Here is a 22,178-nt window from a genome sequence, read left to right as displayed (position 1 = left end):
CTGTGGAGGACGGCATGAAGTACAATTTCATTTCCGTTTGTTCGTATCTTTGTCAAATTAAAATTATGATAGACGGATGAGTGGTGGATTGTTTTTTTCTTTTCTTTTTTGGGGTCAGTGGTGGATTGGGTTGGTTGTGGTTGAGGGCGCAGCGACAGACAAGTTCCGTTTGGCTCTTGACACCGCACCCGTACTTCTGAGAATTTCTTTCCTTGTTCTGCATAATTGGATGCTCCCGAAAACCCGATGATGGTGCAGGTCACGAGGGGCCAATTGGCTATTTTCGTTTTTTTGTGAGGGCGTCTGCAATGGAGAGGCAGCTGGTGGCAGGGAATCACCGGCCCAAATGTGTACACATTTTCCAGTGTACTTCCAAGTTGAAGATCGCAGGTTGCTTTCGAAAGGATCCAGCCTTGCTGTCAGATGACAGATTTTTAGCGTGCTCACGCTGTCACGCCCTCGTTTCTGAGGCGTGTTTAGTTTCCTGCCGTTGCCGTGTAAATGCAAAAAAAAATTTTGCGACGGAATTTTACTAATTTGAAGTACTAAATGAAATTTATTTACAAAACTTTTTGCACAGATGGGTTGTAAATCGTGAGACGAATCTAATGATGCTAATTAATCTATAATTAATCAATAATTAGCGGATGATTATTGTAGCATCGCTGTTGTAAATCATGGATTAAGAAGACTCATTAGATTCGTCTCGCGATTTACAGCACATCCATGCAAAAAGTTTTGTAAATAGACTTCATTTAGTACTTTAAATTAGTAAGATTTTTTCGTAAAATTTTGCGTTTTTGTATTTACGGGTGGGAACTAAACAGTGCCTCAATTTAGGTAGTGGTTGGAAGGTGGCTATGGGGCCGGACGAGTGGTGACAGAGATGAGAGGGGATCCAATTCCAATTTGACCATGCTCGAGCTCGATTCGGCCTCGCTGGAGCTCGATTGAGCCATACTCGTGCTCCTTGGAGCCTCGTCAGAGATCGATTCAGCCTCAACGATCGACGTGCAGAACCTTCACCGGGGAGGGGGATAGCAGCAGCCACCACCATTTCCCTGGCACCCGTGCGACGGCTGCTTAAAGGCGCGGTCGCCGCAGTCGAGGCACTCACAAATCCCATGATTCCGTCGCTGCTGGCGCCCCCGCTGGTGCTGCTGGTCAAGCGGTGATTCCAATGTGTTTCATTCTTGTGGCTGCGTTCAATTTTTTGTTGCTCAAAATAGTATGCTTATTCCACATTTATAATTAGAAAAGCTATTTTCTTTCTTTTTTTCTTCCTTTTGGCTTGTTTCTACTTGCTTTAGGCTCCTAATGCAAAGAATAAAATGCACCACCAGCGTCTTCAAACTTAGCTTAGGGTTTGTTATCCAGATCTCCAAACTTATCAAAATGCACATTCAGATCCTTAAATTTCCTAATCGCAACACATGAGGTATAAATCACGGTTGCTTAAATTTAATTGAAAGTTATATAAATTGTTCCAATACAAATTATATACAAATGTATACATGCAAAAGGAATTTGTAACAAATTTACTTGAACAAATATGTTTAAATGCAAGAAATGTACGAAAATGAAACTCATACGACAAGATTCGTATAAGTAATCAGAAAACAAAAAGGATAAATTTTGGAGCAAACATTTTCGCGACCGTGCCTGAGCACGTTTTTCATTAAGAAGAAAGCAGTTACAGACACAAACTTATTGCAGCCAAACAGAACTTGGCTAACACAAGATCACAAAGGACTAAGGATAAAGAAACACTAAAGAAAGAGTACAGACGAACACACGAAACGGCCATAGCCACTAACACAACAGGCAGACAGCAGAAGAAGCACGGAGGGGGAGGGACACTCCAAACAAGCCACCCAGACAAAGGGAAAATATTTGAGCAAAAAGGTTTGAAACAAAATTTTGAAGAAAAATTAGAGAATACTCCCTCTATATATAGGATTTAGATGTCGTTTTGGACAAAGTTTGAGTCAAACATTGGGAATATAAATCATGAATAACTTTTAAGTTATTGAGTTTGAAAAAGTGAAAATTATATGAATAGATTTGTCTTAAAAAGCACTTTCATAAAAATATACATATATCACTTTTCAACAAATATTTTTATAAAAATAAGCAGTCAAAGTTATGCTTTGAAAACCGTGTCGCTCTCTTAAGAGTCATCTATTTCCTATATGGAGGAGGGAGTATAAAAGTTGAGCACTATGAGTCAATTTTGGAAACTAGCGGTGTATTTCTCTAATGGAAATATAATGTCTCCCTTTAGTGCTTGACTAAACATAAATTTCGCCTGTTCTTTGAATATGTGGTGGCAGGTGGCTACCAAAGTTTGGATCAGTATTGCAGTATCACAACAGAACGTACAGGCACACGAACCCCTAACTAAATCTGGCTACACGAAAAGAAACATGTTAGTGTTTAACGTGTTTACCGCCGCTGCTCCTTCGGGATCTTTAGAAACTTATGATAATCTGTGTTTTCAGTAGGGACAACGGGCTCGGTTTGCAACAGCTCTTTAGATCCAACGATCCATGATCGCTTTCTTCTGAACCTCAGAAATATATGTGGTAAATCTGACATCTGTGAACCTGTAGTCTTGTTCTGATCTGTTGTTTGAACTGGAGTGGGCATGTGTGTGCTTGAAGGAGATACTCAAATTCTAACAATGGCGCTCACTCCACGGTATGGCCAACAGGTCAAGATAACAGAGGCGCTGTATTAAACGATGAATATTTCTAACTTTTTTTTTGCGAGGAAAATATTTCTAACTTTATAGTACAATGCTAAAAAAATTCTTCTCAGGGTGCAAATTGTATTAAGCTATTTTCTACCAGAAAAAGGAGTATGTATTCCACATTTTCAAAATCAACACTGATAAGAAAATCAGCATTGAAACGACAAGAAAATATGCAAATGGCAACCGGAAATTGCACAATCAGTGAAGAATTCTTTGTGTTTCTATGAAAGACGGAGAAAGCTGGACTTAAACAGGCTTCAGTTCTTCAATATCAAAACTGAGAAAAACCCTTTCTGCTCGCACTTATTTTCCTGCTGCATTTAGCTTGCTTTGACTGAGTATGAATTGAACGAGATGGACAGCTTGGAATTGAAAGGAATAATTCATTCTAGAAACAAAAAAGATACAGTGTAGTTCTGTGTAAATATAATGAATCTATATATATGTTTCTTTATTTCTGTAAGAACTCTATGAGCTGACAGCAGAAGCGACGGATTTACAGATCGGGCACCAGTTCTTTTGCCCAAGCCACTGTTGGATACAAGTGACATGGTAGTAGTGCTGGCATGCCATCTTGGCCACCTCCACACCAGAAAAATACTCCTCCTGGAAATATTACATCAAAAGAAAACGAAAATAATTCACCGCTTATGCCAGATATATATGTCTCTGAGTATGCTGTGCCAAGGGTAAATGTATTTTGAGTCTCGGGTGTGTTTGGTTCTGCTTTTGAAACTGCTTTTGCTTTTCGAAAAACCAAAAGCCAACCAAACACACTGGTTTCCCAAAGTTGCTTTTTGCCAAAGCTGCTTTTCCTCTAGTACAAAGCTGAAAGCATCCCCCTCCCCCCTAGTTTTACCTGCTGTGGAGGTGGGCAACTTCGAAAAAATTACCCACTCACCACCTTCAGAAAATTAATAGTTTTTGAACTTATTCACGGCCCATAGCCCACAACAGCTTTCCCACATCCTACAGCTCACAGCAACTTTTTCAAAAGTCACAAGTCAACTAAAGGTGGTAATGGGTCATGGCCCTAGTGGTCACTTCACAGCCCAACTTGGCCCTTAAATTTTTAGCTCAAAATGGTATAAGATTAGAGCCCTAAGCTCTTAGATTATCTAGGCCAAATTTGACGGCCCGTTATCACCCCTAAGCTCAACCAAACACACCATATACAGCAGGCCACCTCGTGGTAGCTGGTTTTCAGCCGGATTTCAGTATTTCACCCCAAATTTCTGTAAAGCAGTCCTTGGTAATATTTTGATTTCATGCCAAAAAAACTTCTTTTCAAAAATGTTTTCTCTGCCAGTGGTACAACCAATAGAAAACTTCCTGTCGGTAACCTTTATAGTTTTCACGTGTGCCAGTAGTAGAACCTAAAGGTATTTTCTGACTGAAAACTATCCTGTGCTCAAGTGTGTATGACATTAGTATCTTTATGAATGCCCGGACTAGAGTGATTCTCTCGGAAATCCAAATGGCACCTAATGCTTCACCTGAATAGCTTCCGAGGCACCTAATGCTACTTAGATGGTGCATTTACATTGTACTTTGATAATTTATATCTACCAACGCTAAGAGTATAGAACCGCAGTATGAAAATAGTTGTGTATTTGAACAAATGGTTACTGTAAGGAATTTAGAACAAAATCTAATCATGCCATAACAATATATGAACATACCTGACATATGATGCATTTGAGGTCACCATCTTCATGGCTTGTCGAAGTTGTGGGCACAAAGATGCTTCTCTTCAAACACTCAGAAAGTGCACCATCTGAGAGGCCAGTGCTTACAGTACCGATTCTCTCCCCAAGAGCAAGTAATTCCTATAGCATAACATATTGTAGTTGATCACAAAACCAAAAAAAAATGCCAACATTCCAAACGAAATAGGTTTGATAATTTTTTTAACATAAATATGGGTGGGCTCCAGTAAACATTGTCAGACTGAAGGATATATGTACCTCATAAGACATGTCATCAATGTCCATTCTCATTCCCCTATGCCGATCGTTAAAGACATAATCTTCAACCTGCAAGGCATAATGTCATTCCTAAGAACACACTGTTCAACATTGCTGGCAAACATTTGCCTCTGTCATCATCGCATTAACATCACTCAATGACAGATTAAAAGACAACCAAAGTACTAACTACTAACTCAAGGAATCACTTCAATCAGAATAGTCAGAACATCAATAGTTCGTATACACTATACAGACAGGTTAAGTTTAGGAAAATGGCAGAGGCGCCTTTGAATTTTGAAATGGTAATGATGAAATTTACTGATGGACAGTCCAGCAGTTGTATACCATTAAGGTCAGAATTCGAAACAAAGTATACAGTAGGTTGACTAGACACCACACCACCCTAGATGGTGCCCACAGTAACTATTTCTGTGAATGCAGAAGAGCTGCATTTCTGATGCAGTTATATCTAGAATGGGTGGATAATTCATAATTAACAATGTTTATGATTTATGATGATATGTTTATGGTGAGATGTACCTCTTCACTTTCGTCCATATCAAAGCGCCAGTATTCATTGGAATCATCCAAACTGTCCTCCAATGAAGATACTGGACCTCTCTGAATTCCACTCCTATGTCTGAACAAGCTTCGAGAAAGACACCCTGATGGATCTTGGTTGGAATTTCTTCGCACATCTTCCCTAGTATTTCCACTATTGTCTCTGGCTCTATGCATCCTGATAGCTTCTGCAACTCTTCCTCCATCCTTTCTCATTCTCGAAGCTGGCCGACATATCGATCTTGAAATAGATCGGCTACTGCTTAAGGAGCTAGAGTTGGATGTGTTTGATGCTGATAGGCAGGGACTACTCCCTCCACTCAACGGACGCTTTCTTGATGCATTGACCCTTTCTTTCAACCGGGCCAGTAGATCACGTCCGGCATTTTCTCTTCTTCTTGGTTTATTAACAGCCTCACCAAAAGTACTTGCTGCATTCCTGCTGGTGCTTCCGTCATAAGAAATACTTCCTTGAGGGGACATCCTGCTGGATTTCCTCAAAACCTGTGGTCTCTGAGGACCTGATGTTTCCTTAGATGTCTTATGCATCTTCCTGTCTTTGTTTGGGAAAAGCTTACTGCTGCATCCAAGCCGTGTACAACATGCACTGGCCTTGTGGCGTGGGCTTTCCTCCCTGAAGAGAAGAATTGAGCCTCCTTTGGTGACAAGAAGGCCACTGGCTGTTCGTCTTCCCATGGCTTCATCCATATCAGATATTCAACTGAAATAAGAGGCAGATTCAATTACTGAAAGTTGAATATTTCAAGTCAGCCAGGTCAGAATTAAATTTAATTGACGACACAAAAATGTTTTAAACAGATTTACTACAGTGGACAAGAGAATGACATATCGAGAGTTCAAGACCACACATACTATCAGTATACTAAAATCAGGCATCTTACCCGTCCATATTTGACAGGAGATAATAATGAACTATAATGTGAGTCTGGACCTACTAGGCACACATAAGGAGTGCAAATGATGCATAACCAATCAAGATAGAAAAAGGATGCTCCTAAACCTACACAGTTCAGAACTCGGGAGTATCTGAGCAATACTTCTTTTGTGTCCAAAACTTGCGAGCATTTGCAGGAAGAATAAATGACTAGATGAAACAAGGTATTTCCATCGCCGAGACTAAGGTATCGAAGAGCCCAGGTCAGGAGCCAAGGTAGCAACGATTGACCAGTACTTGCTGAATTTTGCTTGCAAGAATAACATAAAGACTGACCAAACTTGACCAGCACAACCAAAATGACATTGACGTCTACGTGCACACAACTGGGCAGTCTAGCCTAATCAACTCCATTGTCAAAAACTACTTTTCAGTTAGGTAAATCCTAGGAACAACTCTACATGTGAATTAGGTACCGAGGTGCTTCCTACAACCGTGAAGCTTATGGGAGGATGAAAACCCACCAGAAATAAAGTTACTGGTAGCCTGGCGCCCCCTCCCTCCCCTTTCTAGCTGACATTATTGCCTTTGCTGAAAGGTGAATCCACTTATACCCACACTAGCACGCCAAGCCACTGCGGATCAACGATTGAGACGTGATCCGTAAAGTACCTGGTGTGTCCCAAAACATATGTGATACTTAATATCTCGGCACTGAAGAAAGACCAATGAATGAATATAAATAAAGTAGGGAAATGAAGGAATTTGTAAAGGCTGAATTAAAGCAGGAGTAGGTTCCAACGAGGGTCAAAGGATAGATGTTTGCAACTGAAAATAAATGGGAATCAAACGAACAAACCCGTAGTTCTGGGATTATTCAGCGCACAATATCAATATCCTGGGAATTCCAAGGCATCAATCGATCAAAATGGATCACCTGTTGTTCCCGCATCCAAGGAAACGCGGAGGATCGGCCGTCGTCTCCTCTCCCGGTTGCAAATGTAAGGGCAGAACCAATTTACGTGGCCGGGACGGGAGAAAACGAAACCAACGAGAGAAATAAATAAAGCGGCTAGCGAAAGAAAAAAAAAACAGAGACCGATCGATGATCGATCGAAATGTTCGCCGCTGTTTCGGCGTGCACCAACCAACCCTCCCGGAATCGCCCGCTCGACAGGAACGAGGTGAAAACAGGCAACCAGACAATCCCCGATCCTGCCGACCGAGACAAATCAATGATCGATCGCAGGAAAACAAAGGAAACCCGTCGTCGTCGAATCAACTAATGGAGGGAGGGCGAGAGCGCGCGCCCGGGGCCGAAGCCGATTTGGTCGCCTCGCCGAGTCCACTTGGGATACGACAGACGGGGGCGTCCGCATTCGTCCCCCTTGGAACCCACCATCTGATCGACCAGCCCTCCCCCCGGCCGGAGCGAGCACAGATGCTTCGCCGATTCAAGGCGAGGGGGGGAGAGAATGATCGGCGGCTAAAGAGAAGAGAAGAGAAGAGCGCGCGTCCGCCCGTCCGTCCGTCAATCTCCAGCGGCAGCCACTCGGCGAGGAACCTTGGAGGGAGTGGGAGCGGAGAAGGAGGGAGAGAAATATCCGAACCTTCTCCGTCGCGCCGGGGCCTTCCGGGCGGCTTCCTTCCCTCTACGGCTCCTCCTCCGTCCTCGGCGAGGAGAGAGAGAGAGAGAGAGAGAGAGAGACCCAGACCCAGCTGCCCAATTTAGAAGAGCGAGAGGAGAGAGGAGAGGCGCCTTCCCGCCGTAGTAGGCCGCCATCAGAGAGGGTGGGGGAGGAAGAAGCCAAATAAGGGAAGGCGGAGGCGCGCACGGCGGCGGAGGCGGCGGCCTGGGTGCTGACTGAGCACCAAGGCGCGCCCGCTGACAGGTGGGGCCAGGGAGGCCCTGGGTGCTGACTGAGCAACAAAGGGGTGGGGGCCTCCCGGGCCCACAACCCCGTGATCGAAGTGGTTCGCGGGCACAGACGGCGTTGCGGCCACGGCATGCGTTAGTGCTGTGCGAGTGGCACGCATACCTCTCGCATTTCTTTTCTTTGATTTCTGTAGCACATCTAAGCTTCTGTTTAATGTTAGTTGTGAATGCAAATATCTTCTAGTTATGTTAGTCTTCATCCATGTGGTCAGAGCAACGATCATGGCCGGCATTGCCCCATTTGATTTTTATCATAATTCAGCCACGAATTTAAAGAGAAAAAGGAATTCAGTTGGTTCCTTCGTTTGAAGATGAATTTAAAGGAAAAAAAAGGTTTGGTATGCATGTCAAAGTGAGGATCACGGATTTCATAGCAAGTCAATGTCATGTAACAAGAGATGATCAAAAGCCAAGACCTTTTCCTCGCAAAAAAAACATCCAAGACTTTAGAAGATAATCTTTCAAAATCATAATATTTTGGTATATTAGGAAAAGTTTCCTAATATGATCATTTTCAGTTGCTTGAAAATCAAATTATGGCCATTTTGGGCTTTGTCTAAACGTACAATCGATGTGGCAAGTTTACTCCGTCAAAGAGCAGAGGGCCACGTAGAGTCAACAAGCGACCTAACCCATATTTTAGAGTTGCTTACTTACAAATGCTCTTCATTCAAATCAGGACGGCCAAACTGACAAAACACTACACCACTAGCACTACTATGTGCATGTACTTCCGGTCAACGAGTTGGTTACATTTGGCCGTCTCTGGGATGTTTTCAGTCTTAGCTTGCTTCCATTTGGACGTCCCGTAGCTTTTTCCATGTTATGTACTTACTCATCATGTCCACTAATTCAAAGGTATGCAGATCAGCTTTAGAGAGGCTGATGCAATGAGAACTGATGGTGACGTTATCAGAAAATGTAATGAGAAGGCAATTGGCAAATTGGACATGGCATCATGCTCCTCAAACTGATGAGATCTACAGTGGTTGTGTGGTTTGGGTTCATGGTCATCCCCTGCACTTCTGGGTTTTGCTTCCTCCTCCGGCTTCCGATGTGTTTGTGCAATTGTGCTCCTTTTTGGCAGCTCGAGTAGTGCACTGAACGACATTTTTACTGAATGTTTTTTATTTAGTGATACTAAAAAATCATTGTTCATCTCAAGGATAATCATCAGCTGTTTTTTTTCCCAAAAAGATAACCATCAGCTGTTTTTTTACAATGATAATCAACAGCTGTTGGAAAGGTAACAGACGAGCTGTTATCGCCCAACGCCTAATAGAAATAGGAGTACCAATGAGCTAGTCAGTAGTCAGTCAGGTCATTCTGTACCAATATTATGGGCTTATCTGGGCTACGGAGGAGACTGTTTCGAGCCCAATTAGGTACCAAAATCATGCGCATCTCATCTGCCATTGCTATTCTGTTTCGAGCCCAACTTTACGCAGTCATGAATACTCGACCAACAGAAATAGTGAATGAAATGGTTGCTGCTCAGAAGGGTTTTTCAACTGCGCTGAGGAAGCCCATGGGCTTGAATTTGGTCTTTGCATTGAATGAACCAAAGATCAATCAAGAAGAAATTACATATCTGTTCCTGAATGGTACTTGCTTCTTTGGATAGTGATTTCTTTGCCACAGCCCACAGCTCTGCAACAGTTGCCACGTTCTTCTTAGTGTTCACATGAGTACTACATTTCTGTTCCTGAATTTCTTAGTGTTCCTGAATGGTACTGCATTTCTGTAGTGTGTTGAAGAATGATGACATTAACCTGACTTTCAGAAGAAACCCCGGGCCCTTTAGAACTGGGAGACTGGCACTAACTAGTGGACAGATGTATCAAATGAAGAACTGTCTGAAGAGAAAGGTACCATGAGTGGACAGAATTCATATGACACACATCTAAAGTCCAAACTAACAAGCTTCGTGGCTATGTATGTAGCTTGGTAGCACCTACGTATAGTACAGCTCGCCAGCAATGACTTGAACGCGTAGCCGCATACTGTGACTGCGGCAACGTCAGCGGCTCCGAATACACCAACGACCTCGAGGTCAGCACCTCAGCAATGGCGGCTTCCTGGTTTATGTTCAAAAAATGGCGGCTTCATGGTGTACAGCTGCAGCCATACGTACGTGTAATTGTCCTCTTGTTGATCTTTTCTTTTTGAAGATTGTTCACATGTCTTCCAGTTTCAGACAGATCATCTTTTGCATTGCCCGTGTGTTGGGAGAGCAAGAGCAGTTCTGTTTATTAGTTCCTTTTTCACTCTGCTAGTACTACATGTTGGTGATATGCCCAAGAGGCCATCATCACAATACGGTTTAAAGGCCAAGTGGATATTGATCCAAGAGGGATTAGGGTTACTAATGGGCCTATGAGATAGAAGCCCATTAGTACGCCCTATATATATGAGGGAGGGGCTAGGGGGGCGAGGACCTGAGCCGCGCCACCTCCCTAGCCGCCGCCCCTCCCTCTCTCTCGGCCGCCGCTCTTGCCGTGCGTGCGGTGCTAGCACACCGACGCCCGGCGTTTCATCCCCGTACGTGTGGACTCCGTGGAGGCGCTGCTGCGACTGCTGCGCTGATCGGCTGCTGGGATCAAGTACGAGGAGCTCGGTTCGTGGGACGTGATCGACTACTTCCTCTACATCGACGCGCGACTTCTTCCGCTGTGCTGCGCGTCTAGTGGTAACGATCTATGATCTTCTACTCGCAAGTATCTTGGGTTTATGCGGTAGTGATGCTAGCGTAGCCTACCCGTTTCCCAACAGTGGTACCAGAGCCATCTTGCGTAGTTTTTGGTCTGGATCTTTTGCATATAGGTGATATGTTGTTGTAGTAGATTGGATCTATTACTTTTGCACGGTTTGATTAGATCAATTGGTCATAAGGGGTTAAAACTGGAGCGAGTTGATTGCGCGGCATATGACAAAAGATTAGTTTGTGTTCTTTCTCTGTTATGCATACGACATGTCCCTACCGGCTGGAATCACCATCGGGACTAACTGTGTGCATAGTCAGCAGATTGAACCAACAGATCAAGGTCATGTGTAGATGCAGTCTTCTCAAGTGCAAAGTTTGCACGGTCAAGGTGATTGACCTAGTGAAAATTGAGGCATTATGAATGGCTCGGATTTGAGGTGATGCGATCACTCTGATGAGATTTTCATAGGGATTCCATAGATGCGATCTGTGTAATTCCGTTGCTTTCTCGCTGTAGCGGCTTCTCAAGCGCTACTTTGGTAGAACACGTCGTACGCCTAACTTGTTTTTGCAGGGTGTGATGTGAATGGTATGGCCTCAATGTCATGTGATGATGTATGTGATGATTTGTGCGGCCTGCGTGTCGCAAGTTAACACAACCGGGTTGAGGTTGCACCATTATTGTATAACGACCTGCGTGTTGACTTGTGATGTTTGAATCCTCATGTAATTATTTCACTAGCTATTAGATGTAGTAGCTTAGTATCTTTTCATGGAGGCTTCAATCATGATGGCGATGATGATCACCACAAGACAGGACGGATGGCAATGGAGGTCACCTTGGAGCCATGGCGATGGTGCCCATTGTGATGCAAGAGGCCATACTATTCACAATATAATATGATTATATGCTTGTGATGTTTATTTTCCTGTCATACTATTCTTTCATGCTTTTACATATGGTGGATGCTTTAATCATGATAGAATAGCTTCCCTCAGAAAAAGTTGAGTTTTTGATGCCTTTTACCAATAGCTGCACCTATAAATTTTGATCGTTGTGTGGTAGGTTTACCAAAGTAGAGTACCCTCAGCTATCACTTTTGTATAGGGTGGATGTCGGACATTCACAAGCATAGTATTGGTTTACTCAGCAAAGCTATCAAAACAGTTTTGGGCTTTAAGGCATAGGGTTGGGGCCGGGGCATTGGATGCCACCCAACAAACAAGAGTCGCATAGAGATGTGATTAGTAATTTGTTACTTACCTGTATCACTACTTTTCTAGCCGTGATGCTAAAGCTCACTAGAATTTTAGTGATTATGGATCTTGAACCACTATATGTCATTAGAGGGAAGATGACTTTGATATAGTAGGTTGTCTTTTGTTAAATCAGTTAATAAAAGTCTTTACATAAACTTAGTGCTGAAATCTTGCTTTACTTTAATGTTGTAGATCATGTCTGCCAGTAACAATTCCGCTTTCAATTTGCGTTCTGTTCTTGAGAAAGAAAAGTTGAATGGAACAAACTTTATTGATTGGTACCGCAACCTGAGAATTGTTCTCAGGCAAGAGAAAAAGGAGTATGTTCTTGAGCAGCCATATCCTGATGATCTCCCTGACAATGCAACTGCTGCTGATCGCAGAGCTTATGAGAAGCACTGCAATGACTCACTTGATGTCAGCTGTCTGATGCTCGCCACCATGTCCCCTGATCTGCAGAAGCAGTATGAGCATGCGGATGCTCATACCATGATCGAGGATCTGCGTGGGATGTTTCAGAACCAAGCCAAGACTGAGAGGTTCAATATCTCAAAATCCTTGTTTGCGTGTAAGCTGGCAGAAGGTAGCCCAGTCAGTCCTCATGTGATCAAAATGATTGGTTACATTGAGACTTTGGATAGACTTGGTTCTGAACTTCACCAAGACTTGGCTACTGATGTTATTCTCCAGTCGCTCCCGTCGAGCTATGAGCCTTTTATCATGAACTTTCAGATGAATGGCTTGGATAAAACATTGAGTGAGTTGCATGGGATGCTAAAAACAGCAGAGGAGAGCATTAAGAAGAATCCCAATCATGTGATGATGATTCAGAAGGGGAACAAAAAGAGGAAGCGTTGGACGCCTCCTAATCCCAAAGGTAAAGGCAAGGAAAAGAGTTCCGGTGGTGAGTCCTCAGGCTCTAAGCTAAAGCCAGCACCTAAGGCCAAATCTGGCCCTACTTCTGAAGATGAATGCTTCCACTGTCATGAAAAGGGACATTGGTCTAGGAACTGCAAGAAGTACTTGGAAGAAAAGAAGAAGAAGAAGGGAAGTGAGACTTCCACTTCAGGTATAAATATTATAGAAATAAATATTGCATTATCTTCTAGTGAATCATGGGTATTTGATACTGGATCGATGATTCACACTTGCAAATCGTTGCAGGGTCTAAGTGAGACTAGAAGATTTGCAAGAGGCGAGTTAGACGTTCGGGTCGGCAATGGCGCAAAGGTTGCGGTGTTGGCGGTCGGCACCTACCACTTGTCTCTACCCTCCGGATTAGTTTTGGAATTAAATAATTGTTATTGCATTCCTGCTTTGAGCAAGAACATTATTTCTTCTTCGTGTTTGGAAGAAGTTGGTGATTTTAAGATTGTAATTGAAAACAAACGTTGTTCTATCTTTTGCAATGGTATTTTTTATGCTCATTGTCCATTGGTGAATGGATTATATGTTCTTGATCTTGAGGATAAATCTGTCTGTAACATTAATACTAAGAGGCTTAGACCAAATGATTTGAATCCCACTTTTATTTGGCATTGTCGCTTAGGTCATATAAATGAGAAGCGCATTGAACAACTCCATAAAGATGGATTGTTAAGCTCATTTGATTTTGAATCATTTGACACATGTGAGTCTTGTTTGCTTGGAAAGATGACCAAAGCGCCTTTCACTGGTCAGAGTGAGAGGGCGAGTGACTTGTTGGGACTTGTACATACCGATGTATGTGGACCAATGAGCTCAATAGCCAGAGGTGGTTTTCAGTACTTCATTACTTTCACTGATGACTTTAGTAGATATGGCTATATCTACTTAATGAGGCACAAGTCTGAATCATTTGAAAAGTTCAAAGAATTTCAGAATGAAGTACAAAATCAATTAGGCAAGACAATTAAATTTCTGCGATCTGATCGTGGAGGAGAATATTTGAGCCTTGAATTTGGTGATCATTTGAAGCAATGTGGAATTATTCCGCAGCTAACTCCGCCCGGAACGCCTCAATGGAATGGGGTATCCGAACGGAGGAACCGAACCTTGTTGGACATGGTTAGGTCCATGATGAGCCAAGCTGATCTTCCATTGTCATTTTGGGGTTATGCTCTTGAAACTGCTGCGTTCACACTGAATAGGGTTCCAAGTAAGTCTGTTGAGAAGACACCATATGAGATATGGACTGGGAAGCGTCCCGGATTATCTTTTCTCAAAGTTTGGGGATGTGAGGCTTATGTCAAACGTTTGATGTCAGATAAGCTCACTCCAAAGTCAGACAAATGTTTCTTTGTGGGGTATCCTAGGGAAACCAAAGGATATTATTTTTACAATAAGGCGGAAGGCAAAGTGTTTGTCGCTCGCAATGGTGTTTTCTTAGAAAATGAGTTTCTCTCAAAAGGATTTAGTGGGAGCAAGGTGCAACTTGAAGAAATTCAGGAAACACCCAAAACTGTTTCAGCACCCACTGAAGATCCACGGGATGTGCAAGATGTTGCACAACCCGTAGTTGAGGCACCAGCCCCACGAAGGTCTATAAGGTCACGTCGCGCTACTGACAAGCTCAACCTCCTTATTACGGAGGAGCGCCATGTATTATTGATGGAAAATGATGAGCCCTTGACCTACAAAGAAGCAATGCTGGGACCCGACTCCGACAAATGGCTTGAAGCCATGGAATCCGAGTTAAAATCCATGCATGATAATCAAGTTTGGAACTTGGTCGATCAGATTGACAGTGTAAGACCTGTCGACTGTAAGTGGATTTTTAAGAAAAAATTAGACATGGATGGAAATGTTCACATCTATAAGGCACGATTGGTGGTGAAAGGTTTCCGACAAATTCAAGGTGTTGACTATGAGGAAACCTTTTCGCCCGTCGCAATGCTAAAGTCTGTTCGGATTCTCCTAGCAATTGCCGCATATTATGACTATGAGATGTGGCAAATGGATGTCAAAACCGCTTTTCTTAATGGACATCTAAGTGAGGATGTGTATATGACACAGCCTGAAGGTTTTGTCGATCCTAAAAATGCTGGGAAAATATGTAAGCTTCAGAGGTCCATCTATGGATTGAAGCAAGCATCTCGGAGTTGGAATATTCGTTTTGATGAAGTAGTCAAAGGGTTTGGCTTCATCAAGAATGAAGATGAGCCTTGTGTTTACAAAAAGGCTAGTGGGAGCGCACTTGTGTTTCTGGTCCTATATGTGGATGACATATTACTGATCGGAAATGATATTCCAATGCTTGAAGCCGTTAAAACCTCATTGAAAAAGAGTTTTTCGATGAAGGATTTAGGAGAGGCGGCTTATATTCTGGGTATTAGGATCTATAGAGATAGATCAAAAAGGCTAATTGGATTGAGCCAAGACACGTACATTGACAAGATATTGAATCGGTTCAATATGCAAGATTCCAAGAAATGTTTCTTGCCAATGTCACATGGCATTACTCTAAGCAAGAGTCAGTGTGCTACGACACCTGATGAGCAAAAGAGGATGAGTACGATTCCTTATGCTTCAGCCATAGGGTCGATCATGTATGCTATGCTTTGCACGCGCCCAGATGTTTTCTTTGCTCTAAGTGTTACGAGCAGGTATCAGTCAGATTTCGGTGAACCTCACTGGACAATTGTAAAGAGTATCCTTAAGTACTTGAGAAGAACTAAGGATATGTTCCTAATATTTGGAGGCGAAGATGAGCTCCTTGTAAGGGTTACACCGATGCTAGTTTTCAAACAGACAAAGATGACTCCAAATCGCAATCCGGTTTTGTTTTCTGCCTCAATGGTGGGGCAGTGAGCTGGAAGAGTTCCAAGTAAGATACGGTGGCTGATTCGACGACAGAGGCCGAGTATATTGCAGCTTCCGAAGCTGCAAAAGAAGCTGTTTGGATCAGAAAGTTTGTTTCTGACTTGGGTGTTGTTCCTAGTGCGTCCAGTCCAGTGGACCTCTATTGTGATAATAGTGGTGCCGTTGCACTAGCAAAGGAGCCTAGAACAACTAAGAAGTCCAGACATATACTGCGAAAGTATCACCTCATCCGTAACTTTGTTGAGAGAGGTGATGTGAAGGTTTGCAAGGTGCACACGGATTCAAACGTTGCTGATCCGTTGACGAAGCCTCTCCCACAACCAAAGCATGAGGCGCACATGAGATCTATGGGTATTAGATACTTACATCAGTGATTCTAGTGTGCGTGGGAGATTTTGTGTCATGAGTATGTTTATGTAATGATAAATAATTGTTATTTGTTCCATGGATGATTATTTTACATTGATTATCAAGTATGTGACTTGTTTGTGAAACTCTTTGTTGAAAATGATATGATTCTAAATTATCCCTAGTTTATGTCGTTGTGTGGGACAACAACGACGTTGAGACTAGCACATGCATTAATTGATGATCATGTTTCACGGATCATGGATATGGAGATATCGGATTAATGATGTGGACACATGTTGGTGAACATGGTGTTGGATTGACCCACTCCAAGACAATGTTGGGATTGTTATTTTGTATGTGCCATCAGTTGTTCTTGAGTGTTATACCTACTGAATCCTTAGACCTGAGATCGCCATTGTTTCTCACTGTGTGTAGTGGTGCATCTTGGGGCTGCTAAACGCTACTCCGTGACTGGGTAGTTACAAAAGCAGCTTACAAGTATGTCATGAAACATGGAATGGGATGTGAGCGGATCAAGATGGAATTTGCCCCTCCTAGATAACGGGAGAGATATCTCTGGGCCCCTCGAGATAGTTGGATTTGAAAGTGCATGGCCATGCCAAAGTGATTAAAGAGTTAATCATGATGACTAAAAGTTAGTTATGAATAGAATCCACTATTAGATCGAGAGAATGGTCGAGCTATCACAAAGGTGGCACGCATCTCGCTTTGAGCTTGACTGGTATCGTGTGGCAAAGGGATCGGTGTATGAGTATATCTATGGTTCGGCCGATATGATCTTTATGTGTATTTGTGAGTCACTATGCCCTGCTAGGTGCCGCTATTGACTTGTGATTCGGAAATGATTTCCGATCACGACCACCTACACATGAACCTAACGGGTCACACACTTAAGGGGTTTGGAATGTTGGAAAGGTTGCATGTATGATTGTCTCTAGTGCAAGTGGGAGATTGTTGGTGATATGCCCAAGAGGCCATCATCACAATACGGTTTAAAGGCCCAAGTGGATATTGATCCAAGAGGGATTAGGGTTACTAATGGGCCTATGAGATAGAAGCCCATTAGTACGCCCTATATATATGAGGGAGGGGCTAGGGGGGCGAGGACCTGAGCCACGCCACCTCCCTAGCCGCCGCCCCTCCCTCTCTCTCGGCCGCCGCTCTTGGCGTGCGTGCGGTGCTAGCACACCGACGCCCGGCGTTTCATCCCCGTACGTGTGGACTCCGTGGAGGCGCTGCTGCGACTGCTGCGCTGATCGGCTGCTGGGATCAAGTACGAGGAGCTCGGTTCGTGGGACGTGATCGACTACTTCCTCTACATCGACGCGCGACTTCTTCCGCTGCGCTGCGCGTCTAGTGGTAACGATCTATGATCTTCTACTCGCAAGTATCTTGGGTTTATGCGGTAGTGATGCTAGCGTAGCCTACCCGTTTCCCAACACTACAAAGGTGTTAGAGATACGAATTTCTTAAGGTATACTACTAATATTTTTCTGAGAGAAAGTCTAATAACATTAAACATCCTATCTAATTGTTTCATTTTGAGAGAATTAGAAATGATTTGGAGATGAGATGGGAAAGAAAAATAATGAGCATATGAACTTATCATGCCTTGCAATGACATAAGAGCAGAACAAATTGAAAAGAAAACCAACTCTCTCATAGCTTCAAGTCCAAAAATTTTTCTTAGAGATAGCATAGAAGTATATAACTCAAATAACCAAAATAGGTCATATTAAAAAAAATAAATTATATTCTTCTTGTATTGTAGCATAAAACGCTGGTGTAAGAATAACCAAGGACCGAAAATAAGAAAGGTCAGCAATGGGACCGGGATAGTTGAGGGTGAGATGACGGTACCATCAGTCCATCTGCTATAGGGATGGCAACGGGTAAAATCCGCACGGATACCTATTTCATGTACCCGTATCTTCGACCCAAAATCTATGCCCGCCACCCGCAACAAGCACAAAATCATGCTCGAACCTCTATCCGCGGGTATTCTGTGCCCACGGGCACGCTCGTGTACCCGAAGATGGGCGACGAGCGGCCGGAGGAACGCGGCACAAGCACGGTGCCTGGGAGGAGGAAGGGGGCGGCGGCATCGAGCGTGCAAGGAGGAGGGCACTGCGGCGCGCTCGCAGGGAGTAGTAGGTGGCAGCGCGCACAGAAAGGAGCGCGCAACAGCTCCACATGCACAGCAGGAGGGGGACGACGACATCACACGCTGGGAGGAGGGCGTGGTGGCGTCGTCGCGCGCGCAGAGAGGAGGGGACGGCAGCCCGCGCGTTGGGAAGGGGGCTACAACGCCGAGGGGACGGCAGAGCCAGCAGCAAAGAGGAGGAGGCGGTGGTGGCACCAGCATCGCCCTTAGGGAGGAGGAGGGGACGACAATGCTAGCAGGAAGGAGGAGGAGGAGGAGGAGGAGGGGGCGCCAACAAGGAGGAGAGGTGGGGGAGCGGACGGGCCCTGCCTCCTAGAGGCGGCAGGAGCTGAGAGGAGGGAAGAGATGTGGATGTGTGTGAGGTTAGAATCCTAACACAAAAGTTATATATCTACGGTTTTGGTCCTACCTGTCAGCGATTGAAACGGGTATGGCGGGTTTGCGGGTGCGGATATCAGTTTTTGAGATACCCCTGAGCAAATGTTCGTTGGAGTTGTGCCCACACCCACGGGTATAAGTTTATCCGTATCCGAGCCTGTCGGGTTTAATATACGCGTGCACACGGATATTTGCTACCCGTTGTCATCTTTAATCAGCCATGGATGAGACTGGCAAAAAAAAAACAAGTCGTGCATGTTTTGGGCCCACGTGCGGTTGGAAGGATTTTTTTTACCCACAAGCGGAAATTCGCTCAATGAGACTTCCTCTTAATGAAATTGGGGTACGAAGAACGGTTGAGGTATGAAAAACAATTACTTCCTCATAGTGAAAAACGGTTATTAGCACCGTCATACTCCACCCGGTCAGAGTTTTTTTAACAACCAGCTATTAACTACTGGCCACAAAAATGCTCTCCAACAGTTTTTTCTGCTTTGCTGAGATTTTGGAACATCCCTGACGTCACATGTTGATGGATTAAAATTCATATAGTCATGGATGTCGTCGTCCGTGCACCCAATCCCAACACTTCTGGTTAGTACCACTCCGGTCATATATTTGAACTAACGCTTTACACCAAATATTTGGCCTACATGTAGTTGTTTTGGACGGCGGCCTGACACGTCATGTTTAGATGACCGGAGGTAGCATATAAGGATGATATGATCGAGCAAGTTTATTTGTACTTCCAGCTTAATTTTCACCGGCGCCTTACATTTTCCACATGATGAAGATCACCGTGCTGTCGTCCAAGGCCGTCAAGCCCGACTACGGCGGCGGCGACACTCCGGCCGCCGCCGCCTTCGTCCCGCTCACCGTGTTCGACCTCATCAGCTTCGACGACTACATGTTCGGCATCCACGCCTTCCACCCGCCGTCGCCGCCCGCCGCCGCCCTCGAGGCCGGGCTCGCCCGGGCGCTGGCCGAGTACCGCGAGTGGGCCGGCCGGCTGCACGCGGAGGCCGCCACCGGCCGCCGCGGCATCCTGCTCAACGACGCGGGCGCCCGGCTCGTCGAGGCGGCGGCGGCCGACGGCGCCACGCTCGCCAGCGTCATGCCGCCGCAGCCCACGCCCGAGGTCCGGCGCCTGCACCCGAGCGGCGGCGACGGCGCTGGGGAGCTCATGCTGGTCCAGGTGACGAGGTTCGCGTGCGGCTCCCTCGTCGTGGGCCACGCAATGCACCACGCCGTCGGCGACGGGTTCGCCATCAGCCGGTTCCTGGTCGCGTGGGGCCAGGCCACCCGCGGCGTCGCCATCGACCCCGTCCCGGTGCACGACAGGACGTCCTTCTTCGCGCCCCGCGACCCGCCGCGGGTCGAGTTCGAGCACCGCGGCGCCGAGTTCAAGGTTCCACGCGAGAAGAGGAAGGACGACGACGCGCGCCGAAGCATCGGCGGCGGTGCCGGCAGCGGCGGCGACGAGGTGGTGGTCCGGCACGTGCGCTTCAGCCGCGAGTTCATCTCGGAGCTCAAGTCCCGGGCGTCCGCGTCCTCTGGCGCGCCCCGCCCCTACAGCACGGCGCAGTGCCTGGCGGCGCACCTCTGGCGGTGCGTGACGAGGGCGCGGGGCCTCGGCGGCGGCGGCGGCGGCCGCCGCGCCACGGCCCTGCACCTCGCCGTGAACGGGCGGGCGCGGATGAGCCGCCCGCCGGTGCCGGAGGCGTACACGGGCAACCTCGTGCTCTGGGCGCACCCGGCCACCACGGCGCGGGACCTGCTGGCGGGCGCCCTGGGGCGCGCCGCGGAGCTCGTCCGCGCGGCGGCCGCCCGCGTCGACGACGCCTACTTCCGGTCGTTCATCGACTTCGCGAGCTCCGGGGCCGTGGAGGAGGAGGGGCTCGTGCCGCCGCTGGCCGACCCGGAGGCCGCGGCGCTGGGCGCCGACGTCGCGGTGTACTGCCTGCTGCGGGTGCCGTTCTACGACGTGGACTTCGGCGGCGGCCGGCAGTTCTTCTACACGCCGGGGTACTACCCGGCGGAGGGCGTCGTCTACATCCTGCCGCCGGCCCCGCTGGGCGACGGGAGCGTGGAAGCGCACGTGTCTCTCTTCAGCCGCGCCATGGAGACCTTCGAGGCCTGCTGCCTCTCGATTGAGCACCACGAAGCACTTCTTGATCAGTAAACCGATAGCCTCGATCTGCATATGCTTATTAGCATCATGTCGATCATTTGCATCATTTTGATCATTGTAGCAGTGGATGTACAAGAAGCAACACGGGTTGAGCGAGGTTGAGTTTACGGTGCACACTGGGAGAGTAGAGATGGAGGCGCAAACATCTGATGTGTGCATGTTCGTGATTTAAGGGTCTGTTTGGATGAGCTAAAGTTGAGAGCTAAAATTTAACACATATTAGAGTTTAGCTCACCACATTAGCACCGCTGTTTGGATAAGCTCTTTTTTTTAAATGAGAAGCTTTATTTATTTCAAGGCTATTACATCAAGGTTATACAAAATCTTGAAATCCCCCCGGCCTCTGCCCGGAGACACACAGCCCAATGTAAACAACCAACTAAAAAGTTCAAGGCACACTTATGACTATCAATCCGAAAATTAGACTGTCACCATGTGCCCGGATAAAAAACTCCTTGGCCACCTGCATCAAGTACCAAGAAGCTGCTACAACGACCTCCTGGGAAGAAGACTTCTGCAGGACAGCCCATATACGTAGCTAATGCGTAATTAAAGAGATAACCTGCAAAAAAAGTGTTTGTTTTCAAAGATAAATGCATTTCTACATAGCCACAAAGACCAACATAAAGCTAATGCTCCCAAAAGGATCAAAAGTTTTAAGTCGGACTGAATTCCATCGAGCCAGTGCCCAAACATATCATCCACATTGTGGGGTCTATGAAGGCCCCAAGCTGCATAAGCTGTAGCCCAACCTAGACGAGCGAACCGACAATCAAAAAACAGATGTTGTATCGTTTTATTCTCGTGACAGAAGCAACACTGCTGGTTACCTTGCTGGTTTTGTTTGGCCAGATTATCTTTTGTTAGGATAACACCTTTCCAAAGGTACCAAAGGAAGATTTTGATCTTGAGAGGGGTTTTTAATTTCCAAAGGCGCTTGTTAGTATTGGGGATGTTTTGATGAATCAGACCAAGATAATGTGATTTTACTGTAAATTCACCCTTTTGATCTAATGTCCAAATAAATTCATCCTCCTGCTGACTTAAAACGACAATTGTTAGACGTGAAAGAAGATTATTCCACATCACTAATTTGTTGTCAAAAAAATCCCTCCGCCAAGATACAATAGGTAGACTCGCACTCAATACTGCTTCCACCGTATCTTGTTTCCCTCGAGCAATGTTGTAAAG

The 22,178-nt window shown here is 45.5% G+C and overlaps 2 protein-coding genes across 5 annotated transcripts; one reads left to right on the top strand and one right to left on the bottom strand.

The window, feature by feature from the left end:
- Positions 1 to 3,100: 3,100 nt before the first annotated feature.
- LOC120711880 (E3 ubiquitin-protein ligase MBR2-like) lies at positions 3,101 to 8,013 on the bottom strand. Of its 4 annotated transcripts, none has more exons than XM_039997548.1 (6): positions 7,792 to 7,989; positions 6,706 to 6,853; positions 5,266 to 6,007; positions 4,723 to 4,791; positions 4,438 to 4,584; positions 3,129 to 3,361 (listed from the first exon to the last, which is right to left on the bottom strand). In XM_039997548.1, the coding sequence occupies exons 3-6, from the start codon at positions 5,992 to 5,994 to the stop codon at positions 3,224 to 3,226; spliced, it is 1,083 nt and encodes a 360-aa protein (XP_039853482.1). In that variant the 5' UTR covers positions 5,995 to 6,007; positions 6,706 to 6,853; positions 7,792 to 7,989; the 3' UTR covers positions 3,129 to 3,223. The 4 variants fall into 4 exon arrangements, with proteins under 4 accessions (XP_039853484.1, XP_039853482.1, XP_039853483.1 ...); XM_039997549.1 differs by lacking the exon at positions 7,792 to 7,989 and adding an exon at positions 7,119 to 7,759; XM_039997550.1 differs by lacking the exon at positions 6,706 to 6,853 and having other exon boundaries at positions 3,101 to 3,361; positions 7,119 to 8,013.
- Positions 8,014 to 19,583: 11,570 nt separating this feature from the next.
- LOC120713300 (agmatine coumaroyltransferase-2-like) lies at positions 19,584 to 20,978 on the top strand. The gene has a single exon (XM_039999289.1). It carries the CDS (start codon positions 19,584 to 19,586, stop codon positions 20,976 to 20,978), a length of 1,395 nt encoding a protein of 464 aa, XP_039855223.1.
- Positions 20,979 to 22,178: the final 1,200 nt, after the last annotated feature.

Source organism: Panicum virgatum, chromosome 6K (assembly GCF_016808335.1).
Source record: "Panicum virgatum strain AP13 chromosome 6K, P.virgatum_v5, whole genome shotgun sequence".
NCBI lineage: Eukaryota > Viridiplantae > Streptophyta > Magnoliopsida > Poales > Poaceae > Panicum > Panicum virgatum.
The sequence above is the reverse complement of the archived record's forward strand: the minus strand, read 5'-3'. Positions and strand labels throughout refer to the sequence as shown.